The 15,879-nt window shown below is 42.7% G+C and overlaps 1 protein-coding gene across 1 annotated transcript; it reads right to left on the bottom strand.

The window, feature by feature from the left end:
* Window positions 1-302: 302 nt before the first annotated feature.
* On the bottom strand, window positions 303-14,109 carry chst3a (carbohydrate (chondroitin 6) sulfotransferase 3a). The gene is made up of 4 exons (XM_084076241.1): window positions 13,583-14,109; window positions 5,227-5,438; window positions 4,087-4,644; window positions 303-1,237 (listed from the first exon to the last, which is right to left on the bottom strand). Exons 2-4 carry the CDS (start codon window positions 5,304-5,306, stop codon window positions 535-537), a joined length of 1,341 nt encoding a protein of 446 aa, XP_083932367.1. The 5' UTR covers window positions 5,307-5,438; window positions 13,583-14,109; the 3' UTR covers window positions 303-534.
* Between the last annotated feature and the right edge of the window lie 1,770 nt (window positions 14,110-15,879).

Below are 15,879 nucleotides of genomic sequence, written 5' to 3'. Positions count from 1 at the left end.
TCACCGGTAAAGCAGCGGGATAAGAGGCTCTATGCACAGCACCCATATTGGAAAAACTTTAGGCCCCTTCGTTACTTCCTTCACAGGTGTTACCAATGGTACTAATGACGGCTCTGTTCCATTTAGTGTAGCACAGTGGTTTTCAAAACTTAATTTCAAGGACCACAACTCTAAGAGTGTACAAATGGAACCAAATGGACCCTTACGGGTCCATTTGGTTCCATTTGTACACTCTCAGAGTTACACACCCGTAAGGGGTCATTTAGAATCCCCTCAAGGAACCTGTTTCCAGGGAGCCAACATGCACAATATCAGCACCCTGACTCGGTTTGACCAGAATGGAACAGAGCCTTAATTAGTATCATTGGTAACACCTGTGAAGGAAGTAAGGAAGAGAGGCCCAATTTCTTTCCAACACGGCTGCTGTGCATAGAGCCTATTCTCGTCTCGTCTCGCGACACCTTTGGGGCGCAGGAATGGTACCTTTTTAGGCCACCATCCACCTGCGACGATTAAAAAGCGGGCAATCTTTCGCTACCGCAGGTAAAACAGCTTGTCCTCGAGCAGGCTGACGGACCTGTTGACCAGCGTCTTCTCGTCGTCCACGAACCTGTACCCGAACAGCTCCATGGTGGGCCCGCACACCCGCTGCACGACCTGGGCCAGCTTGTACGGTATGCTGAACCGCCACTTCTCGGCCTGCTCCGACGAGTTCTTCTGCGTGGAGTAGACGCCGCTGGCCGACCGCGTGGTCTGCGTGTTCCTCAGGATCCACTCCTTGGCCTGCGGGCTGAACGGTATGCCCGTGAAGCGGTACATCTCCTCGGCCTTCTGCATGGGGTAGCGCGCGATGTCCTCGTAGCGCACCAGCATGTAGCGGCGCCGGAGCCAGCGGGGCCGGCTCAGGCCCACCTCGGCCGACATGCGGATGTGGTCGCAGTTGCCCTTGAGCCGCTTCACCTCCTCGTCGTCCTCGGGCACCTGGCCGTCCTGCGCCCACGCCTTCCACGTCTGGTACTTGGAGGAGAAGGCGACCATGCGCGACGCCAGGATGGCCCGCGGGTCGCGCACCAGCTGGATGACCCGCACGTCCAGCCGAGGGTCCTCCACCAGGGGCCGCAGGCTGTCGAGCTGGCGCACGCGCACCGTCTTGATGGCGCGGTGCTCTTTGGCGAGGCAGGACTCGGCCGCCAGGGTCAGGTTGAGAGGGCCGCAGCGGCGCGTTTTACAGTGGTATCTGTGGTGGGTGAAGAGAGCAGTGGTGTAAAGTAACGAAGTATATTTACTGAAGTACTGGTACTTGAAGTATATTTTGATACCAATACCTTTGTACTTTTACTCAAGTCCATTTTGGATTCCGGACTTTTACGTAACAGAGTACTTCTGCATTGCAGTATTGATACTTTTACTCAAGTAAAACATTTGAGTACTTTTTCCACCACTGGAACATAGCTGTAAGTCCTTAGTGTGGCATCAAAACCAGACGCAGAATAACTGTAGTCCCGGTTTTTGAGAAGGTCGCATTCCCGTTGCATTGTTCGATTGGCTCTGCAGCAGATTTGAACCGGAAACGCACAATGAGGGAGGGTGTCATATTTTGCTTCCAGTGCTGCCAAGCCAATCAAACTAAGCTATAGAGTACAGAAGTACTGACGTCACTCGTTCATCCCCTGGTTCGTAAAGTCATTTCTCTATGGAGAATAACATTGTGTCATCATAGAATCGTCTCATATAAGAATTGGGGTCCAAAAATAAACAAACTGTCTCGGCGAAATTGTCAGGGAGGAGGCTCTGTATCGTTTATGATAGTCAGTCACTCATATTTGATACAGTCTGTTATTGGCGAACGTTTTACTAATTCGGCGGAAGTAACATTAGCGTTTTCTCACCGTCAGTTGATGCTTAAACACGTCTATGGGAATTCAGAACGGGGGTGGGGAAACGCAACCCAGGTAGGACGTGTAAATTACGTCAGACTTCGGTGCTCTATAGGAAGATTAACTGGAACAGGAAATAAGTACGGCACTGTCTGGAAACCCGGGGTTACGCTTATGCAGAGAGCATACTGTAAAACGGTGTGGCTTCCCTGTGCAATTGAAAAGGCTTTCAGACTGCAGAATTAATTAGCCTGGCTGTCTGGCTTGAATTCCCCCCAACGTATAATAGCCTACATCTTATCTTACAAATTGAAAACATTTACCAACTGTAGTAGAAGAATTGTGTTCCCATATACTTTTACATTGGGCTACAGTGATATGCGTACAGTATGGCTTGAACAAAGCCTACACATCACCAATGATGTGCTAATATGCTAATGCGGGTTTTGTTTGTTAATGTTACTGAGCTGTGATTGCTGATTTGGCCTAGCGGTGACAGCTGAGCTGTGTGGTTTACTGTATGTATGTATGTATGTATGTATGTATGTATGCGGCAGGCAGCTTGAGCTGCGCTGTGGTTGGTCTACTTTTTTTCTGGCCTGCCAACGAAAACAACTGACAGATTACAACTTGTTCAAAATGCAGCAGGCAGAGTTTTTTTTAACTAAAACTAAGATGAGAGAGCATATTACTCCAGTTTTAGCTTCACTACATTGGCAAATGTAGTGAAGCTATATGACTGCCTGCCTAGATAAGTTCCAAAATGCCCCCTCAGGTCTTCTAGTGCTGACCTGCTCGGGGTGCCTACAATGACACTGGGCGAAGCGGCATTTTGCTTCTATGGGCCGACGGCTTGGAATAAACTCCCATTACACCTAAGACAGCCTCTGTGGATAGCTTTAAAGCACTGCTCAACAGTGTTGGGCAAGTTATATATTACCTATTTCTAATTACTTGTTTAAAAAGTAATAATATTACTTTACATATTACTCCCTGCCAAAAGTAATTAGTTACTTATTATTTTACTTTACTTTTTTTTTCTTGTCCCCAGCAATTGCATCCTTTCCCCCCAAAAGTCTTACTTTGCATATTCAACATTAGCAGTTGTTTTTTTCCCTTTTCTGCAGCCTACATTGTAAAATCCTCATTGTTGATTTAACTCCGAAAAGTAATCTTTGTTTATACTGACGTTAAGCTTTTGTGTGTCAGAACTTCAGACACATTGGGGCTGATCAATTAATTTTCACCTGCTTTGTAAAAAGCTGTGCCTCAACTTGCCCACTGTGAGCTTCTCACTTGCGGGTCGAAGTTGACAATACTTGTGGGGTGTTTGGTGTGGGATATCTTTTTATGGATCTTAGTATCTTACCAACAGCAAAATGCATCCACTTCACACCGCTACATCCACCGTCCACACAAGCTGTTGAGATTTTGCAAATGACTGAGAGCCCAACTGACTGATAAATGAATGGGTCTTTTCAGGAAGGGATTTAGTTCCTTTTGTTCAACCTACAGTAACAAACTAGTTATTTTGAACAAATTGTCCAATTCCCACAGTACCACCAAGGCTCGTCAAAATAGTAACGAGTTACTTTTGGAAAATAGTAACTGTAATATTTATTACTCAAAACATGAAAGTAATTAGTTTACTTTTTTTGTTAAGTTACTTTAGTTACTTTCCAACACTGCTGCTCAAGACCTATTTCTTCACTTTGGCTTTTAGTTGATTTAAATCTCTATGTTGTTATTCATGTCCTCACTGTTTTGCCTGATTCACTGCCTTTTTTTTGCTATTATTTTAATGTTGTCTTATGCTTTTGCTTTTCTTTCTTTTTGCCTGATTCACTGCCTTTTTTGCTATTATTTTAATGTTGTCTTATGCTTTTGCTTTTTTTTTTGCCTGATTCACTGCCTTTTTTGCTATTAATTTAATGTTATTTATTGGTTTCTTTTTTTGCTTTATTGTTAAATTATTTGTACTTTTTCTGTAAAGCACTTGTGCTTTATTCTTGCTCTGTAAAGCACTTTGAGCTGCTTTTCATGTCATGAAAGGTGCTATACAAATCAAGTTTATTATTACTTTGGTGGCTACTTACGATACAGACTATACAGACCAAACCTGTTCTACACAGCTGGCCCATAAGGCACCATCCCTTTTAAAAAACAACAAGTGATCAGAGCAGAGCATTATCCAGAGAATCCGCAATACCTCTCGAACACATCCTTGACCACCGGAGTGCAGACGGGCTCTTCGCAGAGCGATATGCTGGACTCTCTCCGGAACAGCGCGGGCGTCACGTGCTCCTGGGGCAACGGAGAGATGAACCTCTCCAGCGGGGTGAAGTCGCACAGCAACAGTCCCTGGAGAACGTCCTTGTAGATCCCCGCCGACACCGAGCCGTTGGTGCCGCCGGTGGCCAGGGTCAGCATGCGCTCCACGTGCCACAGGGGCTCGAACAGGTAGAACATGTTGTCGCCGTGCTGGTTGAAGAACTCGCCCACGAACGAGGAGCCCGTCCTGGTCGTGGCCAAGAGCAGGATGTGCTTGTGACCTCCGCTGCTGTAGCCGTAGGCGTCCGTGTCTTCGTCCTCTGGTTCCTCAGACGAGGGCATGGAGAAGTTCAGTTTCATGTTGGTGAGTCGGGAGAGCAGCAGCTTGAGCATGGCTAGAGAGCCATTCTGCGTGGTGGCGTTGCTGCCGCCGAAATCCAGCGGGGTTTGTGGAGTCTGCTGTGGAGTCTGTCTCTGGATAAGCTTATCGGAGACCCTGGTGAGACACGGTGGATCGATTAGCTCACATTTCATATGAAAACGAATTCAGTGTACCATGCCTCAGCATATACAGCACAGTATTCCAGTGGTTCTCAAACCTTTTCATGTCAAGGACCCCCAAATTGACACTTATTAGCCCCCATTTGAAAAAGATATGCCAGGGACCCCCCATAAGAGAAGTTTTTTTTACAGCTCTAGCAGTGATTCTCAACCATTTCAATTTCAAGGACCCCCAGTTTGACATGCATTAGGCTACGGACCCCTATTTAATGGCATTTCTATCTCTGGGACCCCAATTTATATTGTAAAATCAATGTTAATATAACTCTGAGAGTGTACAAATGGAACCATTTGTACACTCTCTGAGTTACAGACCCATAAGGGTCAATTTGGTTCCAACCTATCATTTAGCTGGGGACCCCCTGGAACTCCCTTGCACAAGCAAAATGATCGATAGTTAGGAATACAAAGCAATTGGACATTTACAGGTTTTTAACTCTGGCAGTGTACAAATGGAACCAAATGGACCTGTAATTTTCACTGCATTACACATGCGAAGGCCACCCCCCCTCCTCACCTTGATAAGATGTTGCTCTCCTTTTCGATGATGACCAGGGCCACGATGCAGATGAAGATTATGGCATACTTGGTCTTCATGCTTAACGGTGGACCTCGAAGGTGACGTCTAGACGGTGTGTGTGTTCGCCAACAACGGCTCCTGTCGCGAAGGAATCTGTTCACTCGGCTCTCCTCCGTTCATCGCTGTCGTTCGACGGACAAAGCCTCATTCTGGAATAAAGCAGAATAAAGTCAGATGGTGGTAAAAGGCCTCAATTATATAATAATAACGTACAGTATATATTCAACTTTTTTTCCATCATTTTAGTCGAGCAACAAAGCAAAGAATGTGCCTTGATGCAGAAATAGTGTAGCCTGGTAAACCACCCAGGTCACTGAAATCGCATTTCAAATGAAATCATAGTGAATCATAGTGAATCATAGTGTATACACTATGATTCACACTGCACTGCACTGTACTGCAGTACAGTACAGTGCGATTCTTCTCCAATATTCTCATATATACTGTATACAAGCCGGAAACACTGCCCAAGTTATCAGCTTACCACCTTTTCATCAGCGTATTATCAATTTATAACCTCCCTCCCTGCCCGTCCATTTCTCTCTCACTGATCTGATCTGGTCAGACATCACACACAGCAGAAACCACTGCCTAACAACACAGATTTGCGCCGGAACACAGACAAAAACCTTTGTGTTCATCTGAACTAATTAGGTTAAAAAGGCAAAATCCTCTCAGGGGCACAACAACCTGAATCCATTTAAAAGCCCAACAAACTCCACTCCATAATCAATAACCTACTCATGTGGGCACAGTGAAAGTACATCTGACACATTTTGTGGGAGATCCGTTTGCCCCAGAACCAGAGAGAGAGAGAGAGACAGAGGGATAGAGAGAGAGGAGAAGGAAAAAAGAGTGTGTGTGTTAATGTGTTCTTGTGCCAGCAGACAGTGTGGAACATTTCCATATGGCACAGAATCACAATGCCAAACATGGAGACTGTCTGGACATGGGGCCCATTCACTACACTTTATTGCTTATTAATACTTTTATTATAACTTTTATTACTATCATTCATACTGTCATTTCTCATATTCACTGTTAGGTGTGGTCTTGCTATCTTGTGTACTAGGCTGTGTAATAAGGAGTAAGCTTCACATGAAGATGTTATTTGTCCTAGCAGTCTGTACATTCCACGCGACCACTTACTGTATGCTGGGGTGGTATTTAATTCCATTTCATGTATTGTTATGAGAACAGCTTGGCTCTGTGGTGTGGGCCTCTCTTATCTATGTATATAAATATGGTCCAATCCCTGCTTTGGACAGAGAACTACTTGACCTTTCGTGTTAATGCACTTTTCCAGTGAGCTCACGTAATAAAGTTCTATCGTATAGAAAAGTACAATGTGTCTCCTTGTATCGTATATGTTGGACATTGTTGGCACATTACGAGTCCGCCACACCAACATTTCACTGCACATACTTGTAGAGCAATGCATGTGACAAATGCAATCTTTGAATCTTGAAATCTAGAGTCCATTTGTTGGCGAGACTTCAATTCACCAATTTCACAGTTAAAAAATAAACCCTAATGTCAATGTGTTGCTTGTACAGTGGCACTTTGTGTTGAGTGAAATCTTATTGTAACTCCATTTACAATGCGGAAAAATATAATTAGCTAAGTGTAATTGGTACTAATACTTCTTAAGTGTGTTGATTGTTGTGTATATGGCATGAGGTGAGCTTGGAACTATAACAATCTCTAAACCAAGCCTGGTCCCTGTGTTTATATTCTGTAGAAATATTGTTTATCTTGTAAATGGGACAGCCAGGTTTAATGCACGATTATGGCTAATGTCTTGAACTTCCAATTATTTGTGTTTAATATTGTAATCATGATTATGATCAGTTATTGGTAATGAATGTTGGTGGAAACATGTCTTGCTGTTTAAAAAAAAAAAACAGTTTCTTGATGCCTTAACCCTTTGTTTGCTCATTGTGCTTATCTGCATCATGTGTTTGACCAGTATATCCTCTATGATTTCATTGTGCCTCTGTGAGCCTGGTGGACGGGTAGACAGATGAGTTGTGCAATGTTCTGTTTTGTAATGGTGATGAGACGAAGGAAAGGTTGCAAGAGTTGACCAAATAAGTGGATTGAATTAATTGCTAAGTTTCATGATTATATCATTTGAGAAAATCATGATTTTCAATTATTTTTGGTTAACCTGAGGCCGATTCAACAAATGCCTTCTAAGTCAGTAGTTCTCACACTTTCAAGATAAAAAAGAAAATGACAAGCTCACAGCGCTGTGAGCTTGTATATCTGCTATTTTTGAATCGCCAATGCAAAAATCTAAATTGACACGCTTTCCCTTTTTTAAATGGGTTAATTGTACAACCCTGGCCTGATGAACTGATATTCCAGACTGCGTCCTGGTGAATGTCTGGTCTGGAGGTTCACCCCACAGTCACAAACGCACATCCACTGCCCAGAAGAAGTCCTCAGTTTGCCACAATGGTGTCACCTTGCACTTGTCCAAGAATCCTGAACACTTACGCTACATTGCCAGAGGGTTCTTATTTCTTGCCAATTCGAACTCAACCACATTATCCCTGGAGGCCCTATTTTAAGCAGATTTTCCATGTTCAAATGTTTTAAAAAATTGTGGTAATAACATTATCTACAACATGTCGCGTCACGACACGTTGTGAGCTTGTAGATCGCCTATTTTCACCATTCCTCATACAAAAGTATGCTGTGTATACAGGACTTAAACGGTTCTATGTAACTCAATCCGGTAAACCTGAGGTGCAGTGAATCTCTCCTTATTCTAATTTCTCTCCTTGTGAGGCGGGAGGCTGTCCATCAAAGCGAACAGAAATTAAATGTACGCTATGCGAAAACTCCCCCCCCCCTCCCCCGCAACCATTTGGACGTGCACGTCAAGCCAGTGGAAATCATCTGTACCCGGGTACATCATTATCCCATTCAATCCGGGGGACGCATCTGTCATTTTAGATTCCTTTGGGCTATTCAAAAATAGCACATACACATGAAATTGTAGATCTGCTATTTTTGAAAAATCTTGAAAATTTGTGCAAATCTTTAAATATATATATCTTTAAAGCGAACATTCGTAACTCAAATCTTTGCTTCTGGGGGGCCCTGGAACCAAATATTTTACAAATGTTCGCTTAGAAATATATATATTAAAGGATTTGCACAATTTTTTCACGATTCTTCTAAGAAAATAGCAGATCTAAAAGCTCGTAGCGCGGCACTCGGTGCCGCGCTATGAGCTTGTATATCTGCAAAAAAAATGTAATAGCCCAAAGAAATCTAAAACATGACAGAAGATTCTTTCCCGGTCTAAATGGGTTATGAGAAGAGACAGTTCCTAAGCCATTGTGTGCTCTGTAAATATCAGCCAATTATCTGAGCGTATTACGCCGTGGCTGTCAAACTGTCAGCCCCGCACCACTTGGAGTTTGAGTGCTTTTACATATTCAAGAATCAGCCAGGCGTTTGGCAAATCTGACTATCTGCTCAAGCAGAAACGCATCAGTCTGTTTATCATCTCACTACAAATTACTCTAATGGCTGTCTTCACAGCCTCGAGGCGGCGGTGCTCGTGGATTTACTACTGTGGGCTAAAGCCAGTGCTGCTCAACCTTTTTAATTTAACCCATTAAGACCGGGAACGCATTCAACGTGTGTCATTTTTAGATTTCTTTGGCTAATCAAAAATAGCAGATCTATAAGCTTATAGCGCGGCACCGAGTGCCGCGCTATGAACTTGTAGATCTGCTATTTTTTGAAAAATCGTGAAAATTTGTGGCAAAATCTTGGATTATGTATTTTTTGAACATTTGTAAAATATTTTGTTCCATGAACACCCAGAAGCAAAGATTTGAGTTACAAATGTCCGCAAAAAAATAAATTCAAATATTTGCACAACTTTTCATGATTTTTCAAAAATAGCAGATGGCTCATAGCGAGGCACTCGGTGCCGCGCTATGAGCTAGTAGATCTGCTATTTCTGAATAGCCAAAGACATCTAAAAAATGACACACAGATGCGTTCCCGGTCTTAAAGAGTTAACAAGGACCCGCAGTTTGATATGCATTAGGCTAACAGACCCCCCCCCCATTTGATATGAATTTTATCTCCGGGGACCCCAATCTATGCACCGTACAATCCTCAGTGTCATATTTAACTCTGAGAGTGTACAAATGGAACCAAACGGACGGACCTGTAGGTTACAGACCTGTATAAAGCGTCCATTTGGACCCCTGGTGGTCGACGTTGAGAACCAAAATCAGTGGTTCTCAAACATTTTCATGTCAACTACTACTCCACTACATCTCAGCGGCAAAATATTGTACTTTTACTCCACTACAATTATTTGAAAACTTTAGTTACTAGTTACTTTGCAGATACAAATTATTACATTATAAAACATACATTAACCACTTTAGCCCTATTTTGTACCTAGGCTATTTGAAAATAGCCGATCTACAAGCTCACAACGCGTCGCATCGCGACACGTTGTGATGTTGTAGATCGGCTATTTTCAAACATTTTAGTACTTTTACTTTTGGTACTTTAAGTACATTTTGATACCAATACTTTTCTACTTTTACTCAAGTAAATTTTGAATTTCGGACTTTTATTTGTAACAGAGTACGTCTGCATTGCAGTATTGATACTTTTACTTGAGTAAAACATTTTAGTACTTTTTCCACCACTGGTGTTGTATTTCTGTTTTGTTCTTGTTCTAGTATAGTTTTGGTTCTACGTTGTCTTCCCCAGCTGTATCTCATGTGTAATCAGCCCTCATGTGTATATAAGTCTTGTTCCCCATTCAGTGGATCTTTGTTTGTGTTGCATTGTTTGTCTGTATTCTCTGTAAAGGTCTTATGTTTCACCTGTATTAAATTCCCAATCATGGGTTTGAACAATATTCTGCCTGGCTGTCCTGCTTTTGGGTCCTCGCCACACCACAGTAGGCCTACATTCTCTCATTGGAGAATTTTAGTGAAATTAACCACTTTCAACCTGGCGTCCATATTTTGTGCATGATGTCACATAGGCAAACATTTCCAAATACAAGGAAAATAGCCAAGCATTGTGAGCTTGTAAATTGGCTATTTTTGAAATAGGGCACAAATGGTGAATGGATTTCTTTGGCTATTCAAAAATAGCAGATATACAAGCTCATAGCGCGGCACCGAGTGCCGCGCTAAGAGCTTGTAGATCTGCTATTTTTTTCAAATCTTTGAATATACATATTTTTAAAGCGAACATTTGTAACTCAAATCTTTGCTTCTGGGGGTCCCTGGAACAAAATATTTTGAGATTATAATTTTTTGAATATATATTTTTAAATACTGTTTTCAAAAAACTGTTTTAGAAGACATTTGTAGAATCGGCCTCAGGTCTTAATGGGTTAAACTGTTCCTCATTTTTTTGGGACCCCAGTAAATGAGGAATACGATACGATAATACTTTATTGTCAGTTCACACTGAAATGTGTCTTGCGACCCAGCAGCCATGTATGCAACAATAAACAGTACACACATTTGACATGACACAAGAAAAACAAAACAAAATACATACATAAAGACATACAAAGACAAGAGCAATGTCCACCTCTCAGCCTACCCCTGGCCTATAACTCCTGATTAAGCCTCAGTGTCGTCTGATGGACAAAGGACCTCTTCAGTTTGACCTTATTGTATGTAGGAAGTAACACTGTATCTCCTTCCTGAAGGCAGCAACCTATATTCTCCATACAAAGCATGGCTAGTGTTTGAAGTGATATTCAACCTCATTTTGTCCCTGGCCTGGACCCCACCTTGAGAACCGCAGGGCTAAATGCTGGACGGAAGCTTGTCTGTTCATTTCCTGGTACTCTAGATATAAACAACTAACTGTCCTGGCTGGGTAGGCTAATGTTTGTTAATGAAGGCCTTATCCATGATGTGCATGTGGATAGATCTGATGTATCAGGTAGCCTAACCCACTGGTTCTCAAACTTTTTCGTGCCAAGGACCCCCAAATTGAGATGTATGTGGCCGCAGACCCCCGCCTCAAAATATGTTGTTCCAGGGACCCCCAGAAGCAAAGATTTGTGTTAAAAATGTTTGCATTTAAAACAAAATGATTTAAAGATTTGCACACATTTTTTAAGATTTTTCAAAAATAGCAGATCTACAAACTCATAGTGCGACCAGGTCCAGGAAAACAAGCCCAAAAGAAACAACTTGGGCCACATGAGCACTTTAAACCTATGTGTCGGTACAAGCTCACACGCGACGCGCTGTGAGCTTATAGATCTGCTATTTTAAAATAAACTCTTGCAATAAAATGTGGAATATTTGTAATATTGTTGAAACTGCACAAATGCTCCCTGTGGCACAAAACATTTATGAAAATATTTGAGAACCACTGGTTTAAATAATTAAAGCAAATTGGAAGCAAGCCTAAATAAGCTAGCCTGGTAAACCCCCCCCCCCCCCTCCGGAAATCTCATTTGTATTTGAAATCAAATAAGTGAGATTTCCGGAAGAGGGGTTTATCAGGCTATAAATAAGCCACTACACTTTAGAAAAAAGCCCAAAAAACTGCAACCCGCAAATAAATTAGGCTATAGCGTGAACTTACAACCATTGACAATTTGTATTCACACACAACCTCATCCCTCCTCAGCACACTATGTAAGCTTTGTTACCACTAGAGCCCATATAGTTGGTTATGCCTTAAGGTCACGGTCTGACCCCATAACTCTCAGGGTTACAGACCCATAAGGGTCCATTTGGTTCCTTCCAAATCTTTACAAGCAACTTTACAGAAAAAGAAGCCCAAAGTCGCTTATAATAAGCCGACATGGCAACACTGGTGTGTGCGTGCGTGTGCGTGTGCATGCGTGCGTGCGTGCGTGCGTGCGTGTGTGTGTGTGTGTGTGTGTGTGTGTGTGTGTGTGTGTGTGTGTCAGTGGCGTACCCACCATAGAGGCAGGGCAGGCGGCCGCCTGCCCAACTAAAATCTAGCCTCCCCTAGAAAATAAAGTAAAAGACTGAAAAACAGGCAGTGAAAAAAATCCAAAGAGAATAGTGGCCGTCGGACCTCGTCCATTCACGCGGGCAGGCAGCTAATCACTACCGTATCCAAACAGCAGAGCGACGTCGCCTATACTATAGTGATGCAAATGTTTGCCTTTATCTTCATGGGGTGCCAGGAGTGCCAGGTGTGGGGGTCTCTGGGCCATCACCTGTACTCACCAGGCATAAAAGGGGCTCTGAGTATGAGAGCAGCTTGAACCATTAAACTACAACATGAAGAGACCTGAATAATTGATTGATTGATTATACTTGCATATTGTTTTTATTAACGTTTTTCAGTTTTGTAGTCAGTGTTGCGTTGTTAACTTGTTTCCCCCGAGATTTTTTCGGAGGGGGGGGGGGGGGGGGGGGGGGGGTAGGTAGAGAAAAAAATCTCGCCTGCCCTAAATGTATTTTCTGGGAACGCCACTGGTGTGTGTGTGTGTGTGTGTGTGTGTGCGCGCATGCATGCGTGGTGAAAGGGGGAGGGGCAGTGATAAGAACATGACAAACACCTACAACACAACACATGACTGAATTCAAAATGAACACATCCTAATGAATGCTGTTCAGGATGCCTTGAATTTCTGATGAAACTGATAAATGATGCGATCACACACACACACACACACACACACACACACACACACACACACACACACACACACACACACACACACACACACACACACATGTCTCTCTCTATGAAACACCCTCTAGGAACCGTTCATGTGAACGATCTGGATCCAGTTACAGATGAGCATGGACTAAAAACATCATTGATCAGGAGGAGGAGGACATGAGATACTATACTACAAGATTGTCATGTCCTCTTCCTAAAATCAATGAGTTTTTTTTTTTGTCCAAGCTCATCGGTTTGGAGCTATATATCAATTCATTGTTTCAAAAATAGGGGAGATCTTGTAACAAGATCTCCCCTATTTTTGAAACAATTATTGATATAGTAAAAATAGCACCATAGACAGTTTAAAGGACAATCTGGGAACGGTGAGGATAACTGTCTTTTCATTCTGAATAGCGATCGAGGCTCAGGCTAGTATCCATTCATAATAGCGAGGCTATCCCATTCACATGCAGCAAATCATTCCCTGCGAGCCGAAATTGGTGCGATCGCTCTAGTAAAAAAGGCTCTTTTACAGCTCCATAGATCTAATAAAATCAGTATATTAAAAAGAAGTAAAACATCAATTCGAATATCACAGAATGAAACGTTGCGATCAAACCTTTATGATCTGGTTCCTCGGCGGCGAAGCGATCGAAGGGGGTCCCTGCATGTTGTGGGGATGATCGCGGCTCCTCTGTGCATCTTGCGGCACATTGTCTTCTGCTGTGCAAAGGACACACACACACTGCTTCATTGTTGCCACCAGATCAGACCGACGCGGATCACCCCGGTTATGTCAATGAAATGAATGAATTAAACTTGATCTGATCATCAGATCTCAACGATCCGACGTCCATGGACGATCAGGCAGCCAAGAAACATCCCAAATTAAAAGTACTCAATGTCCATTAAGCAATGTAAAAAAAAACAACCCCCAAAAAAGTGTAATTGTGAGTGTGACTCGAGAAGCGTTTATGATCACTATTTTACATGGTCTGTTACAAAAAGAAGGCTATAAATCGTAGCCACCGGTGGTTGATTTGACCATTGCGAGCTAGTTTTCACAACTTTTAAGCCAATTTTGACGCCGATCAGCTCCAGGGAACATGATGTAGCCTATGTTCGCGACTACTGTGACCACCCCACACACACACACACACACACACACACTCTCTCTCTCTCTCTCTCTCTCTCTCTCTCTCTCACACTCACACACACCAGCCAGCCAGCACCAAATCTTCTAGCGTGGGACATCCTGTAGGCGAGGTCACGTGGTCCCCAATGGCACCCTGCAATTACCCTCATATATCTGACAACACTGTATGCAGGGCAAAGTTTTTTAGACTGTAGGCCATGGTTACTTAAGAATTCAGCTTGACTTTGTAATCAGTGGCAGCATGCCATGAAACATGCTGATATTGCAGAACAGCAGTGGTGCCGTGTAACCACTCAAGTACTGTACTTAAGTAGGCTACAGTTTTGAGTTTTTTTGTTTTTACTTTACTAGAGTATTTCCAATGTTATATACTTTTACTTCTACTCCATTACATCTCAGAGGCAAATATTGTAGGCCTACTTTTGCTCCACTACAATTATTTTAAAACTTTAGTTACTATAGTTACTCCGTAGATTTGTATTATTATTACAAAACATGCACCACTTTATCCCTATCCCTATACTTCGGCTATTTGAAAATAGCCGATCTACAAGCTCACAACGCGTTGTGAGCTTGTAGACGGCCTGCTTGTAGGCGGCTATTTCCAAAAGATTTTTATAAATTTTGAAGACTTCTGAAATGGGACATTTTGCATAATGAATACTTTCTACTTTTGGTAGGCCTACTGTACATTATGATACCAATACAGTACATTTTGAATACCAGACTTTTTATACCAGAGTATTTCCTACATTGCAGTATTGATACTTTTACTTAAGTAAAACATTTGAATACTTTTTCCACCACTGCAGAACAGTAATTAATAGCTGTCTCAGAAAACATTGAATACAAGGTGAAGGCACTAGACTAGAGTGACTAATGTATTGTACTGTATAGCCTACTGTAGCCTGTCTCCCCAAGTTTAAAACCTTAACATATGTGTTGTTTATTTACCATAAAAAATGCACGGTTCTATGCACAGCAGCCATATTGAAGAGATTGAGAAATTCGGCCTCTTCCTTACTTCCTTCACAGGTGTTACCAATGATTCTAATGAAGGCTCTGTTCCATTTAGTGTAGCACAGTGGTTCCCCCATAACTCTGATAACTCATCCCTCCTCAGCACACGATGTATAGCTTTGTTATACCACAAGGCCCGTAGTTGGTTCTGCCTTAAGGCCACGCTCGGACCCCCATAACTCTCAGAGTTTACAGACCCATAAAGGTCCATTTGGTTCCTTCCCAACTGTTAATCATTTAACCCCCTGGAACCTCCTCGAGGACCCCTGGGGGTCCCCAGAGCGCACTTTGAGAACCACTGCACTAGAATACCAGCATATTGTCAGGTAAAATATTTGTCCTTTGTGACAGTAGCCATCATGCTCTATTAATCTTGATTAACCTCATATGAGAACTTTTTAAAGAGCCGCACATGCACTGTTCTGACTTTTGACTACTGACTCCTGCATGGATTCATTCTGGTGTAATAGGCTCTATGCACAGCAGTCATATTATGAAGACATTCAGGTGTAAGGTGTTACCAATGATACTAATGAAGGCTCTGTTCCACTCTGGTCAAACAGAGTCAGGGTGCTGATATTGTGTGCATGTTGGCCCTCTGGAAACACTCTGTTACACCAGTGGGTCTAAAGTTGGGGTCCAGGGACCCTCATGGGCTTCCAAATGGCCCTTTATGGGTGTGTAACGGGTCCATTTGGTTCCATTTGTACACTCTCAGAGTTATGGGGGTTGTGGAAACC

The sequence above is a fragment of the Gymnoscopelus microlampas genome (genome assembly GCF_963454915.1).
Source record: "Gymnoscopelus microlampas genome assembly, chromosome: 13".
NCBI classification, from domain to species: domain Eukaryota; kingdom Metazoa; phylum Chordata; class Actinopteri; order Myctophiformes; family Myctophidae; genus Gymnoscopelus; species Gymnoscopelus microlampas.
Note: the sequence above shows the minus strand (reverse complement) of the source record. Positions and strands in the feature narration are given on the sequence as shown.